We start from the raw sequence: 21387 nt of genomic DNA, 5'->3' as shown, positions 1-21387 counted from the left end.
TGCAGGTGCACTAGAGAGGCAGAAATGATAGAACTAACAAAACAGCAATAGTTTTACAGGCCACTGACATTTTATCCCTCATGTTTTCTGATTGTTTTTCTAACCATTGTGTCAGGGCTCTGTGTGCGGGCAGGTGGAGATGTGGATCCAAGTGCAGGACTCTGAGACGGAAATATAACTGAAAACCACAGCTTTATTGCTGACACCAACAAAACAGAAACCAAACATGAAAACACTAACTGGAACACACAGGCAGGATCTGAGGGTACGACGCGACACAGAGCACAGGAAAACACAGGGCTTAAATACACAGGGTAGTAATGAGGGAATGGGCAACAGGAGGGAGAAACCAGAACAAAACACAAGGAGCACAAGAGTCCAAAAACACAGGAAAGCACACCAAAAACTAAACGAAACTAGAGCTCAACAAGAGTCCATGAAAAGTTCAGGGGGCCGGCCGTGCGGACAGCAACGGCGGCAACGGGCAAACAGTTCTGGAGGCCAGGCGAGGGCGGAGCTGAGGCTGGGCCAGGTGAGGGCGGAGATGCAGAGGCTGGACCTGACGGCAGCGGGAAGTCTGCGGAACCCGACGGCAGCAATGCGAATGCTGCAGGCGGTGATGCGAATGCTGCAGGCGGTGATGTAGAAGTCGCGGGGGATGATTCAGCAGGTGACGACTGAACCGGCTTCCCCGGACCATCAGCTGATGTGAGGATGTGCTGGGTGGGCTCCTCGGACCCTCCAGCAGACGTAGCATGAGGCTGGACGGGGTCCTCGGACCCTCCAGCGGACAACACTTCAGGCTGGACGGGCTCCTCGAGCCCTCCAGCTGGAGTAGATGCAGGACCAGAGGCAATAGGGACCCCTGGCTGAGGGTGAAGATGAGTGGCTGACTGAGCAGATGATAACCCTAATGATTCCTCCACTAACTGAGCTACTGACTGGGTTATGGACGGTAACAAAGCTTGCAGAAAATCTGATTGTGGTAGCGCCTGAGCTATGGATAGCGGGGGTGAAGACTGAGCTATGGGTGACTGAACTTGAGATGAAAGTGGTGGTGCTGGAGTTAGTGATTGGGCTACAGGCCAGGTGGCTAACTGGGCTACAGGCGGCTGCTGAGCAAGAAACACTGGACACTGAGCTATGGGCGGCTGCCATAAAGGTTGTAGTGATGGTGACTGAGCTAATCCTGAGCCTTCTGAACACGAGAAAAACTGCTGGAAGGGCTCACCTAAGTCTCCAGCTGACACAGGAATGGGTGCCGGCACCAGCTGAACACCAACCCCTCCCACCCAAGGAACTGAAACGAGTGGAGGGGAACGCTGGGCCCGAGCCACCCTAGGAGCAGAAACAGGAGGAGAGAGAAGCTCAGGAACGGTCTCAAGATCCCCAATATTGCCAACTGGGTCTGGGCATATAGCCTTAGCAGAGTGGGCAACCTCAGAAACATTCAACTGGGACACAGAACAGTCCCTGGGAAGAGCCACAGTCTTAATAGATTGTAGAGAGGTGCAACTTGAGTCCTTAAATGTCCTTGGGGAACAGACAGCCTCTTCCTTCAGAGAGCCTAAGTTACAGCCTGCAATTTCTGTCCCTACCAACTGCCTGTGCCCCTGCTGAAAAGTATATGGCTGAAAGGCTGGCTTAGAAACATTAACCACCTCCCTTTCAGCTGACTTGAAAACAGAACTTGAAGCCTCCGGAAATTTCACAGCAGTTCGAACATTTCTCCCCCCAGATTTGAGTAGAGTAGTCTTAGTCATTTTAACACTGGGTTCAGATTGTGCAGAATGAAAACAGGTTTTTAAATCCTCAGAGCAGGGGTTCACAGGGTTAACAAACACAGACTCAACTACCTTTAAGTTAGTAGATTTAGATTCACTTGCATGGCAGGTAGTCTTCAGACTCTTAGGGGTGGATTTATTGTTTGTTACATTCATGAGTTCAGGAGGAGCATGAGAAAGACAGTCTTTGTCAGTGTTGCCAACTCCTCAGTAAGGAAAATCGCTATTGGTTGTCCTAAAAGTCGCTAGAAGTCGCTAAATGACGTCATCACCTAATTTGCATAATTGGTCATGCTAATGTAATTGTAACCTACTCTGCTGGAGAGAGAAATAACATCGTGAAGGAGACATAAAGTGAGCAAAAAACATCCTAAATGCATTTAGAATTTATTTAGAACTACAAATTAAATTTCTTTTAGCAATTATTGTTTTTTGTAATGTCACAATTCCAACCCTGCTCCTTTACCCGGGCTTGGACCGGCAAAAGTGACCCGAAATAGGCACTCTGGTGGAGTTACTTTGTGTGTGTGTGTTTATAAGTAGTTTTAAACCTGATCCACAAAACAGCATAAGAGTAAAAGAAGAACTGACTGCGTTACAGCACCCGCTGCTTGTTGAGAGTAAAAGCCATATGCGCTTTCACGTCTTTTTTTAGCGACTTTTCTTAGCAAAAAAGTCGCCAGGGGGTCTGAAAACTCGCTAAATATAGCGACAAAGTCGCTAAGTTGGCAACACTGGTCTTTGTTGCTCACCACTGCTGACTGTCCAGAGGAAGCGGAGCGACGGCTGCGTGAGCGTCGCTCACTCTGGGAAGAGGGAGGTAAGCCAGACTGCAAATCCTCCTGCAGACCGGGCCGAAAGTCTTTCGGTGGGCCGGGCTGGGACGAAGAGGCGGGAAGTTTGTGTAGCTCCGAACGTGGAAGTCCCAAAAACAAAGCAAAGGATTGCAGAGGAGTGCCCAGTGTCTTCCACCACATAATCCTTAATCCACACAGCTGGGAGAGATCAGGGCTAACGAGACGGGGGGAACCAAGCTGCACACACTAACATAAGACAAAGACTTTCACAATAAAACAGGAAACATGAATCACAACTCAGAGACACGGACTCAACACAGAGAGACAGAAAATGACACATGGAACTGAACTATACATGAAACCACAATTCCTAAAACATGGATAACAGAAACATGAAACTCTAATAATAATCATCACAACCACAACAAGAGAACAAGAAACAATCCATGATGCAAAATTAAACCAAAACATAATAAACTCAAAATACTGGGTCCAACGGACCCAGAACCGTGACACATTGTCACAGTAAGAGTATCACCAATCCTGTCAGGCATGCATATGAGCATGAGAAGTATTTTTTTCACTTATTTCCATCAAATGATGTGACATCCGTTTATACCTAACCATTACACAGTCATCGTCAGTCTATCTATCCAGAATAATTTCCCCCAGAATGATCTGATGTGTTTTGTTCCATATTTTTTTTCCGTTTTTAATTCTTTAGTGTGAGAAGTTTAGTCACACTCATAACTTATGTCCTCAAAGTTTGGACTGATAGCAACCTGCAATAACTTCTAAACGTTTTCATAGTGTAGAACTAATTAGTATTCAGACACACATTTTAAAGACCTAACAAATGTTCTTTTTAATGTTAAATTTTTAGTTTTTCGTTTTAGTTTTCAGCTTTACCGTCAACCCAAGAGTAGCTTGAAAGCAGCTTTTGCCCTGTTCAATTAAAAGTAAGGGAACATATTTTCCTTGAGCAACCAGTGGTAGAATAGCACAAAAACAGTAATGTTATTTGTAAATTCTCCTTGGCAATGTAGCCTGTCTCCAAAACCACCCTCTGCCATCTGCTGGTGAGATTAAAGAAACACATATGTCAGGAATGTAGTTATTTACCCGTTGTCTCTTAAACATATTCATAATTTGTTTCATGTTATTTTACTGTTGGCTGTAATGGTTAGTTTACATCTATGCATAGGTTTTAAAATCAAATTCTACTGAACCATCAGGTAATTTGATTTTTCTTTTCTCTTAGAAGGTAAATTTCTGGTTATACCTACTATTGTTTGTCCCCTTGTTCAGATCCTATGCAGAACAGGTGTATGGGAGGGGTCGGCCCAGCACTTACTATTTATATAGGTTCATGAAGTCATTATTTGTTGCAGAGCAATAAAAATGTGGCACTATGGTGAATTTCAATCATGTGATTATCATGATCATTTGATTGCTGTCATTCACACTTACATTATTCAATCTAGATCCTCTAGCATACCAGGCATTTGCTGATAGGTCAATATATATATATCTAATTTTTCTATGTCGATACAATTATACAGGCTACGGATAAGCTTAAAGGTCTGCTGTGCACCGGCCCTAAAAGCACAGACAGTAGCTTCATTACTGACCCTGGATTGCCGCATCAGATCTTAATGCAAACAGCCCCTCCACTACTCTCCCTGTGCCTATTCACTTGTACAGCAGAGTTTAATGTAAAAGAGCTGAAAAGCTAAGAGAAAAAACAAAACTAGAAGTAGATGCAGCAAAATGTGTCAAAGTAATCAACATGTTAACTGTTAGAGCTGCTGCAGCAGTAAATAGTGGTACTATAGCAACAGCTACTGAAAAGCCCTGGCACACAACTGTTGCTAACACTAGCCATGGAGGAGTTGGCAGGTCAGTTTGCTAAAGTATAACTTTTAATTGTCTCATGCTTCACTGCTGTGCAACTCAGATCTCCTAACTTAACAAAAACTATACCAACCTGATTAGAAAGAAAAACTCTTTCATTATTGATTCTCTAACAAAGTGAAATATATGTGTGTGTGTGTGCATATATTATTTATATCTTTCAGTTTGTATAAAATATATTAATTCTTTTGCATGTACTCCTCCTTTTTGTCCAGGCCAGACCTGTGCAAAGGCGCAAGGACCCTCTCATCACTGTTGGTGATATAATCCCATTGATAACTTATTTACTTTCACATATAAAGTTTTGCATGCTACAGAAATTTAGTTCTACAGTGAATTCCCAAGCTGGGGGAATGGTGTCAGTAAATTGCTTATCTGTCAGACTTACTGTCATTCTGAGAGACAAAATGTCCAATCTGTCAGATCCAGCTGACATGACTGACCAGACTTCCAGACACTTTCTTGTTACGTTTCTGAACCCTGTTTTACTGCTTGGTGTTGTGCATCAAATAGGATTCATTTATGTAAAACTTCAAAGAATGTACATGAATTAAAATTATGCTTTAACAATATGGGACAATACTGAACAATAGAATAATACAGCTAAGGTATCTGAGTCATTGTTGGAAATAAAAATTTAATTAAGCACATCTAGGTATATGAAGCAAGTTTAAAAAAACAACAACAAAAAAACAAAAAACAAACTCCCAGTTCTTTTACTGTCCTTGAGAAAACAACCGGTGCCGCTGTTAAGGACAAAAAGATAAAATAATACATTTTTTCAGTGGAACTGTTGCAGGGGTTTTCTTCTGCTCACAGTTTTAGGCACCTGCAAGCTTACTTTGTCATTCGTCACAGTTTGAAAGGAACAGGACATTATTTTATCCTAGTTATTTATTACTACAACAACTGGAATTTAACAGAATGCAAATTTAGTGCATCCACTGTTCTTTTTCTTTTTTTTTACCCCTTTGCATGACATACAGACATGACAATGGCATGTACGTGATGAGCTCATCAGTCATGACGAAAGACCGTGGTTGTTTCAATTTTTCATGTTGAGTTTGTCATTTATAAATGAGATGACTACGCAGTTTATGTATTAGCCTTAGGATTACATTCACTTAAACAGAACTATCTAATGACACCAAATTCTTCCTTACCAAATACCAAATGCTTGCACTTAAAAACAGGCACAAGAAAAGGGAAGCCACATCTTTGCACAGATATAGCATCAAGAAACAAAAACAAAATTATGCATGTATGTATGTACACACAGATATATTCTCTGTCTTAAAATTAAAAGTTTGCATTTAAGTTGAGGCTATTTAGTATTATTAATAGTAGTAGTATTAGTGTAATTATTGTTGTTACAATTATAATGAAGTGGTGTAATAATAGGATCATATTTATAGTTTTAGAATAATGGATTTGGGTACCTGGTGCAGCAACTCAAAATCCCAATGAATAAAATGATTAAAACTGATATTACCATAAAATAAAGTTATTGTTGTTGTATCGTTCATTTCTAATCTCCTTTAAATTTAAATAACTCTTTCTGAAATTGTGTGACCAAAGAAAATAAACAAGTAAATTATTCAGCATATAGAATATTAAACCATTAAAGAGGAGCTGGTCTATTCCTTTGTATATAACTGCTGTCTATTTAGAAAGGAAAAGTAGGAAGTAGCGTGATCAAAAACATGCATAATGAGCAACAACCATTTATGTATACATATATAAATAAGAAATTGACAGGAATCTTGCTGTTTAAGTCTCATTTTTAGTTCTCATGTAACACAATCATGTAACATCGACCTGGCAATCATCACACCTCTGTTTTAAGTGACACCTTCCTCCTCCTCAAAGTAAATTCTACACTGTCATTAGTAGAGTAATCCTCAGCCACTTCTATGAAAACAATTTACTCAAGAATTCAGCTTTTTTAAAACAATATTTAAGTAGTTTTAAGCCCCATTCTATATTATAATTGCATAATATTTGGCTAAATTCATGTGAAGCAGATTAAAAAGCTGCCTTGGTTTAATGTTAGCTCTGGTTTCTAATTTTATGTACTTTTGGATATCATAGCATCTGACAATGTTTACAGTGCATAAAAGCTTTCCTTTGAGAACTGTGAATCTCTTTGCTCTGATTAACAATGAGAACTGAGTGAAAAGAAACCAGTGCTATCAAACAAACAATCACAGCTTTTGTTGTGATGCATCATCTGCATTTTGATGACTTACGAGCCAGTGATAATCTTTCCCAATGCTCAATCCACAGACCTCATACTCACAAAGCCTAAGAACAAATCTCTTGATTCGTCATTGCAGGTAGCAATGCCAGCATGAAGCTTTCCATGGAAAACAAGAGCAGTGTTTGTATCTGCCGAGTTTAAATGTTTTACACGTGTAAAGTGGTTTTCTGTCTTTTCATATGATTTTGAAGGAAGTAGTTCAGATAAAGGCCTAATAAAACTGAAATCAATGGAAAATCAAATCCAGGCATTGGAGTAGTGGTCAGTTTATAGCTTGATTCGATGCATCTCTGCATTTTTAAATGCTCTGTGAAAGAAGAGGCTTTAGCATAATTTGCACAGAGGAAGGAGAGACTGCCATCAGTTTTCACTAATGAGCCAGGGATTGTTAGACCAAGACTGAAATAATCCATATTCAAACAGGGAGACGATGCAGCTTGGATCATTATCTAAATCCTGATAAATTATGTTGTTATGTTATGTACAGTATATATCTGCTTCTGCAACACAACAGCGATTTATATGAAGCTACAAGTCTTCATTTTGATCCACTTAATATATTTGTGTCTGATTTACTCCATATTTTAATTATTTGATATTGTATTTCACCTTGTAATGCTAATAATATTCTTCACTGAGAGGGAGCGTCAGCTAAATGCAGTGATTGAAGATCCTTTTTTTATGTGTGCTTGTCCTGCTCTTTTTACTTACCTTTTTTCTTACTTTTCTTGCTAATTCTTACTTTATTTTACTTGAGATTAGGTGGGAAACAACCTGTGGAGAGTAATTATATTCCAAAAAGCATTATCTTTTTTTTAACTCAGAAAAGAAATCGATATAAATTTGTTCCACCTCTGCATTATGTAGATGGTAGCAAAACAGCACACATAAAAATTTAAACAAGGTCATTGGAGTGAAATAAAATTGCCTGAGCTTCACCCAGTGCTCTTTGCATGCATCGTGCACCTTCATCCACTCGTTAATAATTCAGAGCCAGGTGACAAAACTCAGGATTTACTGCTTAATGAGTAAAAGCCGGTGCAGAACAGTTTTGACATAACACAGGACGGATGATGTGTTGGGATTACGTCAAGGCTGAATTAACAAAGGAGCAAATTGGGCAACAGCCCTTAGCTGTCCAATGCTCCAGGCTTACTGACTGTGGAGCAGATTTTATTTATTTATTTTTCTATTTTGTGTTAAATTAATGAACCATTTGCATTTATTTGGGAATATTCACAAATTAACCACTACACCAGCTTGTAAAGCCAAGGGCAACGAGGTGAGTCCTTGATCTTAAAACTTTGTCTCGAGCCCAGTTTAAAATCTTTGAACCTGAAGCAAAATTATGAAAAATAGAACAAAGCCATCAGATTAAGCCTCCCTTTACTCTTGATTCTAACATGTTGCATGTTGTTTAATGAACCTTTTAAATCAAATTACCACAAAATACGTTTAAATTTGGGAAATGTTTCACCAAAGGGGAAAAAAACAGAATACAGGCTGAAAGAATGAAATTTGAAGCCTTGATATTTTCATCATTCTGGCCCTTCAGTGGTCCAAATATGACAATGGATAGATATGCTGGGGATATATAAGACACTCCATGCTCACACAGTAAGGATTTATCAGTCACATAAGTAGCCACAAATGTAAACATGGCCTTCTTTAATGTTTAATTTACTCTAAATGGGACCATAATTTACAAAATGAACATAATGCTCTCTTACATAGAACTCAGCCCAGTAAACTCATTAGGAACGTTTTAACTGAGACTATAAATCAAGGTTGCGTTAGGGTCAGTTTCTCATAGACTTCTTTATGTAGTGGGAAATGTTATGTATACATTGTTTTGGTTTAAATTGAAAACCAAATATATTTTTTTATATATGGAAATGAATTTAAAACATCTTGATTATTGGACTAACATGTGTGCTATCAACAAGTCATTGGCAGGAGGCTCCAAAACCAGTCGGTCAAACCCTAATTTGTAATCAACTCACATCCAAAGTGTCTGTCTCTTCCCTTCTGTCCCTGGCCCAACAGACCACATTAGTACAGTCACACCAAGGACATCCATTATGAGTCACATTATCCTCTGCTTCAGTAATAAATAATTGCCCACATCCTAATTTACTCCCCATGCCTTCCTCTTCACTCACCACCGCAATCGGCTCTAGTGCCACTAGATGGCGACAGCACCAAGCGAAAACCCAGAGTGCACTTGACAACTTCTCTGCCTCCAGACACAAAGCCCGTGACATCATCTGCGAAGGGACAGAGGGTGTGCGAAGGACAAATGTCTTGAAATGCATTACATCATTCGCCACTAATATGATAATATATCTCAAGCAGTGAGTGCGGTGCCAAGCATGAGAGGGGCCATAATCCATACAACGGTCGCTTCGAATGGGAACAAGAGGATAAAATGGAAGTGCTGGTGAGGGAGGAGTGAAGGGGGGTCCACACTGGAGTCGGGAGTGCAATGCTGAAGGTTATTCCAGACATTATTCCTCAATGAAAACGGTAGAGGAGAGCAGGCAATAATCATAGTACATACTAAGCAAAGGAGAGCTTTAATGCTCTGTCTGTCTCCTGTCCTTGTCTGCCTTTACCCTGACAGAGCTTTGCTTTTTTTCTCTGCCAACACTTCACTCATTTTTCTTGTCATTAGTGGAACAAATAGTGAAGATGTGAAAAAAAAAAGAGAGATAGGTGGATGAGAAAGGAGATTTAAAGAAGGACTGATAAGTATAAGACGAGATGTAAGAGTTGAAAAACTGATAAAGACTAGACTTGTGAGACTTAGAGGAAAATTAAGAAGTAATTAAGAGAGATGGCAGATAAGGATAAAGAGGATAAAACAGCAGATATGAAAGGAGAACTGAAGCTATAGCAAAATCTGAAAAAGAGGGAGGGCGATGGCATAGTGGTAGGATGAAAATGAAAGAGGACAGGTGAAAGAGCAGGAGATCAAAGGATGCTAGAGAGATGAGAAAGGGACAAGATGGTTTGAGGAGAGAGCAAGAGGAGAGCAGAGGAGGACTAATGTCAGGTGAAAGGAAAGGTGTTGAGAGAAAATTAGAAGAATATTATCTGTGAGAAGGAGTGACAAGTCGAAGCAAATGGAGAGAAAAACAGACACTGAAAGGAATGGAGGGAGATCTAAACTGCAAGAGGGAAGAGAGAAGATTTAAAACGATAATGAGAATCAGGGAGAGGAGATACTCAGAATGACAAAATGAAGCAAGGGAAGAGGAAGGGAAGACTCATTTCAGGAGACACCCCGAAATGAGTTTTAAATGAGAGGAGTGACTAAGACTCAGCAGATGTTTGTTTTGGCTTTGTGCACTGTGCTCCACTGTCTCCCTCGCACTCAGGTAAACACTATCACTCTTGCTTGTGTGTTATACATAGACACACTTACTTACTTTTCACTCCAGTCTGCTTGACATGAGAAACTGTCAAAACAACTGTTTGAGTGCTGTATACTGCCAGTGTGAGTATGACCTAAATAAACAACAGCACACAAGGTGCACAAACTACATTTAAAGTATTTTTAGCCCCATCCCGGAGTCTCATTTACAAAATGAACAAAATATAATTTTATAAAATAAGCTCTCTGAAAATTGGGTTTTGGTAGCATAAATAAAAGGAGCTTTTACCAATGTTCTTATGAAACCGTGTCTTCTTTTATTTATTTTTTTTAATACTGTGAAAAAATAATTACATAGAATTTGAAAGAAAAACGGAAATAAACAAAAACCATGAAAATAAAAGAACATTTCAATAATATCTTGTATGTTTTGCTTACATGTTTACAGTTTCTTTTCTTGACAAAAGGATAAACAAAGAACCCAACAAGAACATAATACACATGTGAACAATATATAGGGATATTTAAAAAAAAACAAAAAAAGGATTATGGAGAATATATGCTTACTTAAGCACACAGGCTGTCCCTCTTTTGTCACGGTGTACACCTTCATTTCACTGTACCGATCATTGTCATCATATGCTTTAAGATATCAAGCAGAACATCAGTTCATCTTGTTCGCTCGTGCAGCTGTTTCAGAGAGCAGACAAGCTCAGCAGCTGGATGAGGGACAAGTGGACCAGTTCAGCTTCTTCCTCGTTTCCATAGGCTATACGCCACGTCTCCTTCAGTCTGTTTTACCAGCTGTTCAGCTTTTCACTAGGGTTTGACTGATATATTGTTTGAAAGGTCACAAAGAGCACTGTTCATTTTTCCTAAAGTGCCACATATACATTGTTTACATGGAACTTTGTAAGTATTAAAAAGGTCAAAATACACATTTTGAAGCATTTTAGAATCCTTAAAATTTTAGCACCAATCGAAGCGCGACGAGCCTGAAAATGAACCCTTCCTATTCTAACAGGGCACATTATGTGAGGTTAAATGAGGATATTGTTCGCTCAAGGCCACTCAGAATTCTCAGCCATTCAATTCAGTTACAGGAGTTCGGATCAGGTCACAGCAGCTAACATTACCCTAATAGCATCAACCTTTACACGTTTTAAAATTTAATGCAAGCAACCAAATGTAACAAAGTTGCGCGCCTTTCTGTTTTGACTTAACAATACTTTGTGCACAAGTGTGTTGCAATAATAGGATTTCCTGTTGTAAATCGTTATTTGTCCAATCAACATCCATTGACAGAGTTTTATTTGTGTTTCATGTTAATTCTGAATGATACTGTGTGTGTGAACACTAGAATAAAATGTGGTCTTTTTTTGTCCAGAAGCAGATGTTGACAATTATTTTTGCTGATGAGCTCCATTCACTGCTCTTCATTAAATACTGCATATGGGAAATAGTTTTATCAACTGTGACTTGCTTTGACAGCTTTGAGTGTTTTCTCAGTCAACTTCTTGGGGTCCCGACGTCATGAGCAGAAGTGAAACTGGCAGCAAAATCAAAGGATGCTGCAGCTTGAAAGTCAGGACGGACTGCCTTAGAAAACATACTCTACTCTGAGACCATAACTTATAAAGTGAACATCATGTTGTGCTAGTAAGAGTTGGAATGATTGACAGAGCTGATAAAGTCATTAGCAAAGTGTTAATTGAAGTCATAGATAATGTGTTGGGGCTATTCCTCCATAGACTTCTACACAAACTGACTTCTTCCTTCCAAAGTTATTTGCTGTGTACTATACTGCTCTGTGTCCCTTTGTGTCATTGTCATTTAACACAGAAGGTTTATTTCTCATAGGATTAGCTTCCATTTGAACTTTGCGCATGGACTGAAAATTTTTAATCTGCCATCGGTGATTAAAATTATGACACTATTACAGGTTAATGAAACAACTAAAGCACATCACCTTGGAATACCAGTACCATTTTGATCTCAGATGAGGTTGGATATAAACTAGATTATAGAGTATACACAGTATTATGCAGTAGTAGGGTTGCAAAAAATATTTTCAAATATTCATTTAACTGTTAAATATTACATTTTCTTTGTGTAGCCTAGCTGTGGTCAGGAGGGATCTCCATCATGCCAGCAGGTGACAACACGACTGTTTGATCGCTATTATATTTGCTGAAAATATCAGTCAAACCCTAATTTTTAAAGCCCAGTGGTTCCCACATATTTCAGATGACATGAAAACACACTTGGGTTACATGTAGCCAAAACACACGCACTCCCACACACACACTCACAATCACATATGAGCTTACATAAACACAATAAACACAAATGGCTGTTGCATTTGTTTTTCTGCTCAGTTCATTTTTGCACAGTCTTCTGGCACTCACTGGAAACTCCAAAAGGTAAAAATGGACACCGAGCCACTTCAGTCACTGTTGGCCGGGCCTGTCACAGCACAGCACAGCATGGAACAGAGCAGTTAGCTGTTGGTCTGGCCTGAATATAGCCTGCGTTGGCCTAGTTGAGGCAGAATTTTGGCTATTTGTGGCCTGGCTGGGCAGTCGTTTTGGCCACGGATGCACAAAACCCTTCTCACTTTTCACTGGGTTGATTAATTAGAACCCCTCTATCTGATGCATACAACATAAAATAAAGTACTGTCTTTAAAAGTTAAATCACACGCTTTCAACTACAGTGGTGATGAATCACTATAAAGTAATAGAAAAAAATAATAAAATACTGATTTTCTTGAAAAGAAACATGATTATGGAATAATTTAACAATGGATGAATGTCATGAGCTCATGAAGCTATATATTCTCTAAAAAAGACACCCGACATACAAACATTTATGCAAGCAAGATAGATATACCGACCCCATATGTTGTAATCTTGGAAGAAAGCTATGCTGCGATGATTTTTTTTCCCCATGAAAAGACAGGTTCATCCTCGAAATTTGGAAGCTTGTAGGTGGCAATTAACATGACATGGGGGAGAGAGTAGAGTACTCCTTCTACATAAGAGCATCAGTACACATTGCAGTGACAGGTACATATGGAAAAAAGGGGAAAAGGACATAAAATAACAACCCAGTGGGGTAAACACCTCTTCTCTTCCAAATCACACATCTTTTCGTTGCTGAACCAAATCTAAACACATGGTCTACATTTTTGGCATCTGTGGTGTCTTTTACATATTCATATGTCCCCACTGTCAACAAACCGTAAACAGTAAAGAGGTAAAAACTAAGTACCTGGATGGCCCGGCCATGTATTTGTTGGCCTCAGTACCTCTTCTGTGTCAAATGTACTCCTTCTACACAAGGTCGTAATGACATTGTATGTCAGATGCAAAATACTGCGCAGCTACAACTCTGTAAAAGGGTTGTAAAGAGGTAATAGTATGCAATACCAAGGCTGTGATAACCATATAAATTTAAAAGGCTGCTCCACCTGCCATTATTTTCTCCGAAAAGGTTTATATAGTGACCTTGGAGCTACAAGGTTCAATCTGATGTTCTAATCAGAAACGGTGTGTCTGTGGTTTCATTTCTCTGTGTTTATTCAAAACAGAGGCAATAAATACATTTTTTACAGCCCCTTAGCAGACAATTACCATAATATACCGAGAGGGGTTGATAGGGCGGCTGATACACTCAATGATTACCTCTGGAGGTGCTGAGATTTCAGGCTTCCCTTTGCAGCCTGGGGTCTTATTTTAAAACACCACTATTATCTATTCTCAGATTTTAACTGCTGTAGAATAAAGGTACAAGTGGGTGAAACTTTATTGCTTCTGCTCTCTCTTAACTGTGTCTGTCCAGTAAAGTATACACAGTACAGTATGTGCTCTTAGGAAAAGGTACAATTCCCAAGAGTTGCTAAAACTGTGAACTGTCTTAATCTTTTGTGAGCAATAAAAATGGAGATCAGCCGATGAACCTTATAAGCTAAAGGTCAGTATATAGTGAAGACTGATGCTGCTGCATCTAATCAACAAACACGTCACCAGAAGGTGAAGTTTTGAAGTTATACGGTGAAGCAATCCAACCAAATCTCAGTAACAAAGTGTGCAAATTGTGACAACATTAGTGTGATAATCACTGCAAATGGCCAAACAGCTATTCAGTGACATTACTTTAGAGGAGCAACGTTTTAAATGCTGATCATAGGGGTTAAAGGTCAATCACATGCATCAAAAGCTGACACAACATAATGGGAAAAATCTCGGACATAACATACCACCAAATTCCTGCTGCAGTGAGGAAACCAGCATACTTACACATACTTCAAATGTACAAAGTACCATATGAGCTAGATAGAATCCTCTGTACTTTCACTTTGATATGTTTGAACCTTCTCTTTGCTTGCAAAGTTTACAGCACAGCTCAACCTGAGCAGCTGCTTCTTCTCCATCCATTTCAATTGAATGTCGTCAACATTTGAAAAAGGCAGTCCAGTCAGAAGACTGGAAGTCAAAGAAAGAGCTTCACACCAAACAAAGATATCCATCAAAGACATTTGCCTTTGCTGGATATTCATCATTCTGAAATGAAGCTCTTCATGTTTTTTCTAATTTAAGTCTACAACATCCACTTTAAAAACACCATCCATCTCTTTGTAAAGGAACGTTTCCAATACGATGCCACATACACATTAAAAAGTGAGTGTCACCCAAAACGCTGAACCTTTGGTCCACAACTCCTTATAAAAATACTATAAAATGTTTCTGAATGCCGTTTTTTTTTTTTTTTTTTCAATACCATTCCGTATAAATATGGAAAAAAAATCTATTCTACTGTGCAAGTGATAGAAACACATACGTTTTTGACACTGAGGATAGGGGAGGTATCTTTTTGTACAAATTGCAGAAATTCATTTAATGAAAAAGCACTCCCACCTCGTTTCACAAAAACCATTTATAGCATTGACCTTGAGTGAAATGTATAGAAATGCATCATGATGATAAAAATGAAAGATGGGGTGAAGGAGCATAGAAACGCTTGCTACCGCTCCGGTCATCTTAGATGTGGCATGTACAAAATCTCATCATCCAGAGCACCTCATTGTCCACGCTTTACAAAAAGAAGACACGTCTTAATAGTTCGTATGTGTTGGCACATAAGCACTGGCACTCTGGTCACTCACCTTAAGAAGCTTTGTCCCATTTAAATCAAGGTAGATCTTGTAAGGAATGGCAATTGGGTGAGTTTTAGTGAGGAAAGGGGAGTCAAAAAGTGCCACATATACTATTAGTCCAAGCTGCCCCATTGATGCAATACATAGAAGCAAATAGGCTTGTAGAGATCTCTCTGTGTGTGTCTGCACGTGTGTGTTCTGCAATTTGTAAGAGTCACTAAATGTAAAACGTGTGACTAGCAGAGGGGTTTGCTGTAGGTCAATGTACTGCATCACAATGTATAGTTTTGTACAAGGAAATTTCTTTAAAATGACCCTAATCTCCATGTGCGGTTATTTACAGAGATGGGGCGGCAGGACCATGTGATGGAAGAAAACGGTCCAAGAGCAAGATGAGAGTTGCTGGAAGAGAAAGGATCACTCGGCATCCCCTAAGCTCCTCTTCTTCATCGTGTCTTCAAAGTGCTCTTCTTGTCTTTTTGTCGGTTTTCTCTTGATTGTGGCTCTCGCTGTTGTTTTTATTGGAGCATAAACATTGCAGACAGAAGATCTTCTTAGATGTGTATGAATATCGCTGTGCATGTGTTGCATGTATTGCTGTGAACCGTACAATATGCGATGCTGCTAACTGCTGGGTGTTTTATCAACTCAGAAAATTAGCCGAATACCATGCAGTGGTTAGGATGAAAACAGAAAACAGATTCTTAGGTGTATATGTATAGATATGAGGGCATTTTTTGAAGATTTCAAAGATTTTTTTTTTATGTTTCTGTGTAATAAGTACTGCTCCTGTAAAAAGCAAATCCAAAAAGCCTGTATACCACTTTCTCACACATGAGTCTGCATCCGTTGTGTGTGTCTCTGCGAATAGTCAGAAGGTGGAGATGAGTATGAGAAGCGAGTGGAGCTTCCATACTTTCCCAGCCCTGTTTCAGGACTTTGTGGTCCTGGTCCTGGTCCTGGTCCTGGTCCTGGCCCCGGTCCTGGCCCCGGTGCCGGTCCTGGACCTGGCCCTGGCCCTGTCCCTTGTCCCGTTGGGTACATCTCATAGGCTGGCCCTTCCTCTATGGGTGGAGCAAAGCCCATGCGGTAGCTGGGATACTGGGAAGGGTATCCGTAGTTGTCATAAGCCAGTTGGGTGGTACTTTCCAGCAGGCCACAGTCTCCAGGGTATTCTCCGGGTGACTGAAGAGCTGGATTAGCAGGGGCTTGCTGGCTTTGTGCTGCCCTGGAGAATGTGTTGAATTGGGCATAAGTAGAATGGGACATCCTGGATGGTGGACGGGGGTCGTAGCAGCCAGCTCTTGAGCCCGGCACCGCACTGGGGGGAACTGCACCGCTGGCAGACGCAGAGGGTCCGCTGGAAGTGGCTCCTGCTGGTCCGCTGCTTGGGTTTGGAGAGCGAAACTCTCCCTGGTAGTGGACGACCCGGGACTGGGGGCGCGCCTCGTCATGGGTTGTAGCACGGACATTGTAGTAGCCATTGGTTGGATCCTGTGATCAGAAAAAGAATATAGATTTTTCAGTAAATCCTAATATTTCTCTCTCTTCATATACGATCTGTTCTGTGCTTGTGTTAGCTTAGTTTACACTTTGTTTCTATTACAAAAACAGTCTCTTTTGTACAGAGTGTATAAAAAAGCCAGCTTAGATTTTTCTTTGAATCCATTGGAGTCGCCCCCAACCCCCACCCCTCATCTGCTGGCCAATGGTATATAATCCAGGTTTAAGACATGTATGCATCTTTTAAATATGATCTATTCTTAGTAAGGCATTAATGCTTTTTATAGACTACTAAAGGGTTAGTATGCCAAGCAAGTGGTGAATATTTTTACCACTTGTTTAGGATATGTATTTTATATTACACTGTTGCTACAAAACAAATCAAAAGAGAAAAAAGTATAATAATCTAAAAATAAAACTTAAATTAGAGTTCTACAAATCTTGCATTATGTTGTCTTATATTCCTGAAATTGTAGAGTGTCACAAGATATGCATGGTGATAATGGTGGTGTGCTGTTGTTTCATGCATACACACAAAAATGTAATGATATGAGTAATGCAGCACCGTGTATGTGTAATAGAAATTAATTATTAAATACCAAAATATTACCAAAGGCAGATATTTACTCTAATTACATTTACCATCGGTACTATCAGAACTTTAATAATTACAGGGGATATAAAGGGTTACGTCCAAATATTTAATATTTTTTATTTCTTGACAAAACTGCTGGGAAAGACCAACCAACCAGGCCAGGTCTATTTACAAAGAGTTGTTTCTACACAGGCTCTTTGCATTTGGTAGTATGGACTAAAATTCAAAGCAGTGTTTTTGACTTTGACTCTTCTTTGAACTTGCACCTCCTCGTCTAGGATTGAAATCAATATGAATTCCTCCAAGCAATCACTGTCTGCCATGCCCACAACAAGCCGAATATGCCAAAAAAAGGCTCTAACTTACAGTACGGTGTAAAGATTGTATAGAAACAATGAAAAACTCTGCTAACACTGAAACGCTTGATATCAAACCTGAAACTTCAGCATCCTGTGGAGGACTTTGCTGCTTTATCACCCAGTTTAAAATGCTTAGGAAAGTAATCAAGAAGTAATCAAGTTAAATATGCTACATTACTGGTGAAGAAACTAAAACACTTGCATTGTTTATTTATTGTCTTTTATTTATTTCGAGATAAGATATAATATAAAAAGAGATAATTTGATCGAGCATTTGCAGTCATAGCGCCTAAGCTGTGGAATAATTTACCCCTACACATCAGACAGGCTCCCACTGTCAATCTTTTTAAATCTTATCTTAAAACACATTTTTATTTATTGGCTTTTAATACAGCATGAGAGTTATTTGTTAATTCATATTTGGTGTTTGCTTTTAATACTCTAAGTTGTTTTATTAGGTATGTTGTATTCTTGTACAGTTATTTTATTATGTATGTTGTATTCTCGTACAGCACTTTGGTCAACGCTCCTGTTGTAATTAAATGTGCTATATAAATGATTAAACTATTAAACTATTAAACTATTTAGTCTAGAAAAGTTAAAACTATGTTATTTGCAGCCGTGTGCCAATCACAGTAGGGTCAAGCTGCCTAAGAATACAGAATTCTGGCCTTTTCAAGAGATACCTGATCATCAGACTCTATAAGTGAACTCAGATACAGATAGTGGAGGTTTCTATGCCAGGACACTCACACTCAAAAAAAGGCACTACAGAAAAAGTTGCTTTAACTGTGATGTAAAGCCACAGGAAAAAGTACAGCAGGACCTGAAGAACATGATCACAAATCTCATGCACCATGCCAAATGTCCAGCGATGCTCTAGATAAGTGTTTTTTTTTTTTATTTTAATGCAGCGCGAGCATGCCAACATATCTTCGCTGACTCATCTCACCTTGAGCTCGTACTCCTCCCGGGTGTCACTCTCGCTTCTGACGTCCTGCTTCAGGTCCATGTCATCTTTGAATGGCTGAGTGGAGGGAGAGAGGGAAACAGAGGGCAGAAACTAAACCATCAAACAACGAAACACACACACGGAAAGAGGGAGGGTGAAAAAGGAAAGGAGGAAGAAGAGAGGGAGGGGAGAGGAAAACAGAGTTTCAGGTTTTGAATCCCAAGAGACCGGAAGACGAGAAACGGTTAGTTGTTGGAGAAAAAGGTGTTTTTGCCCGAGCTTTAAAACCGCGTCAGAGGAGCTGCGTCGATTAGATTCTCCAGGACTTCCGGGGTTGAATTCTCCTCTAAAAGGAACAAAATGTTAAAATGAGTGTGTGTCTGTATATTTGTTTATTATTTCTGTGTTTTTTTGTGTGCACAAATATCTGTGCATTGAGGAAAAACTGTGTATTTTTTCCCCCAGTTAGTTTTTCTCCTGTATCTATGCGTGAATGTCTTGTCCTTGTTTCTCCTCATATGTGTGTGTACACATGCTTTATTGTGCTTTATTGATTGATTGAGTCGAGTGTGTGCGCGCATATACTTTGACATCTTTTTTATGGATTTGTGTTTTTAGTGTGTGTTTAGTGAGGCCTTTTGCGTGTGTATTTGTTCCCATTGTGTGAGTGTGAGAATGTCTGTGTGTGCCTCTCCTGCCAAGTCGCCTTTAGTGTCAGTGTATCTGTACATTTAAGGCCATTGACCCATACGCCTCCTCTCCACGGCCCCTGGTGACTCAGATGGGAGTCTACTCACAGAGTACATAGCCTTGACCATCCGGGTTGCTGTGGAGACGTTGGCCGCCTCCTCCTCCAGGCTGTGAGTTTCTTTGTTCACCGTTTCTACCTTGATGTCTGGCTTACCGAGGGTGACACCCCTTCGACCTGGAAGAAAAACACAACCGCCGGTTATGATGTGTGGTAATGTTAAGATAAATGATTGACTTCTTTTTCAGTCTAGCTAGAAAAGTAGCAAGAAAAGAAAACTTCAGCATTATTTTTTGTTTTAAATTTGTTCAGCTTGCCTGGTTCATTATTTGCCTTGGCATGCTGACAGCCTTAAAAAAAAATGAAAAATATCACAACATGAACTCTAAAGATGTGACAGTGAAAGAATATGCTAAAATATCTCCACTCTACTTGGGCAATAATTTCTTTATCAGGGGTTGTTTTGATTAAAATTTATAAGAAAGATAAATATCGTTTCAGCAGATGTCTCTGTCTGCAAATCCAAGGATGATTCATTATTTGCTTTGTTGTCTTTTATATACGAACTTCTCAGTTTTAACCACCTTTGTCCTTTCCTTGTAGGTGTGATATTAGTTTTTTCTTATTTGTTTATGTGGTTATCATTTTGTATTCTGTGTCTATATGTATTCTTTCATAGTTTGTGTATCTTGGTATACTGTCGTTGTTAATCCATCTGCTTGGCTGGACATTGTATTTTCGTACGGTGGCCCTGAGAGGCCAAACGGGCTGCAACTTAAGAAAACACCAGCAATAAGAAAAACGCTGCAAAAGCACACAAAACACAACGGAAATAGGACAAACTGGAATAGGAAAAAACTGATTTCCAAAAGCACAAGAGAAGTGTTTCTGGGGAGACAATAACCTGATGGACCAGTTGCAGGAACCCAAAACATGGTAGGTGTGTTTTGTCACTATTCATATAATACTTATGATGGATTTTTAGGCTAATACTTAGGCTAACACACTTACCTCTCATCTTTTCTTTCCTCACAAAACCAATAGATCCTCCACTTCTTTTAAGTGTCTCCCAGCGCAATTAGCATATTTTGGTTCCTGCAACTGGTCCGTCAGGTTATTGTCTCCCCAGAAACACTTCCCTTGAGCTTTTGGAAATCTGTTTTTTTTTCCTATTTCCGTTTTGTTTTGTGTGCTTTTGCAGTATTTTTCTTATTGCTGGTGTTTTCTTAAGTTGCAGTCCGTTTGGCCTCTCAGGGCCACCGTAGTTTTGTGTTTCTGACTTCAGCACCTTAGTTTTCTAAAAGTAGACGCTGTGGAAGTGTCTGATTTTTTTTTTTTTAAAGCGTTCAGAACAAATAACATACCATGTGAAGGAATCAAATTTTTTTAGCCAGTTTTTCTCAAAAACAAGCAGCTCCACAGGTGGATTTGAAATAAAAACAAAATTATGACATCCTTTACGTGTAGACTTTCAGCTTCACTGTAGGAATTACAGTCATTTAATAAATTTTTTTCCATTTATATGGCTCAAAAGTAATTGGACAAACTGTCATAATTTTAAATGTTGGGAAAGTTTTTAATACTTGGATGAGATTCGTTTGCAGTCAATGAATGCCTGAAGTCTCAGCCCTGAGTTATGTTTCCTTGCTGCAGCCGTTTCAGTCTCAGTTGCTGCTCATTTTTGGGTCATTCTGCATTCCTTTTTTACAGTTTTAATAAATGAGAAGCTGCTCTGTTAAGTTGAGATCAGGTGACTGTCTTGGCCATTCCACAATATCAAATTTTTTTACTTTGAGAAACTCTTTTGCAGCATGCTTTGGCTCAGTATCCATTTGCACAGGCCCGTGCTATAACATTACTATAATATTATTATAACATGCGTGTGTGCTCTTTCTCTCCTCCATACGTTTCTATTAAACCCTTCAAATTAAAGCTGGAAAA

The 21387-nt window shown here is 39.4% G+C and overlaps 1 protein-coding gene across 2 annotated transcripts in view; it reads right to left on the bottom strand.

Moving 5' to 3' along the window:
* Positions 1-9911: 9911 nt before the first annotated feature.
* The window catches only part of kirrel1b (kirre like nephrin family adhesion molecule 1b), a 69189-nt gene continuing 57713 nt past the window's right edge, over positions 9912-21387 (bottom strand). Inside the window, exons 13-15 of one of the 2 annotated variants that reach the window (XM_085141477.1) lie at positions 19496-19623; positions 18699-18809; positions 9912-16783 (exon numbers count right to left, since the gene is read on the bottom strand). In XM_085141477.1, the coding sequence (XP_084997603.1) occupies positions 16118-16783; positions 18699-18809; positions 19496-19623 (905 nt within the window). In that variant the 3' untranslated portion in view covers positions 9912-16117. The remainder of the gene's footprint in view (positions 16784-18698; positions 18810-19495; positions 19624-21387) is intronic. The other variant, XM_085141478.1, reaches the window with a different exon arrangement.

Source organism: Neolamprologus multifasciatus, chromosome 18 (genome assembly GCF_963576455.1).
Source record: "Neolamprologus multifasciatus chromosome 18, fNeoMul1.2, whole genome shotgun sequence".
Taxonomy (NCBI): Eukaryota; Metazoa; Chordata; class Actinopteri; order Cichliformes; family Cichlidae; genus Neolamprologus; species Neolamprologus multifasciatus.
This window is presented reverse-complemented; position numbering and strand designations above follow the sequence as displayed.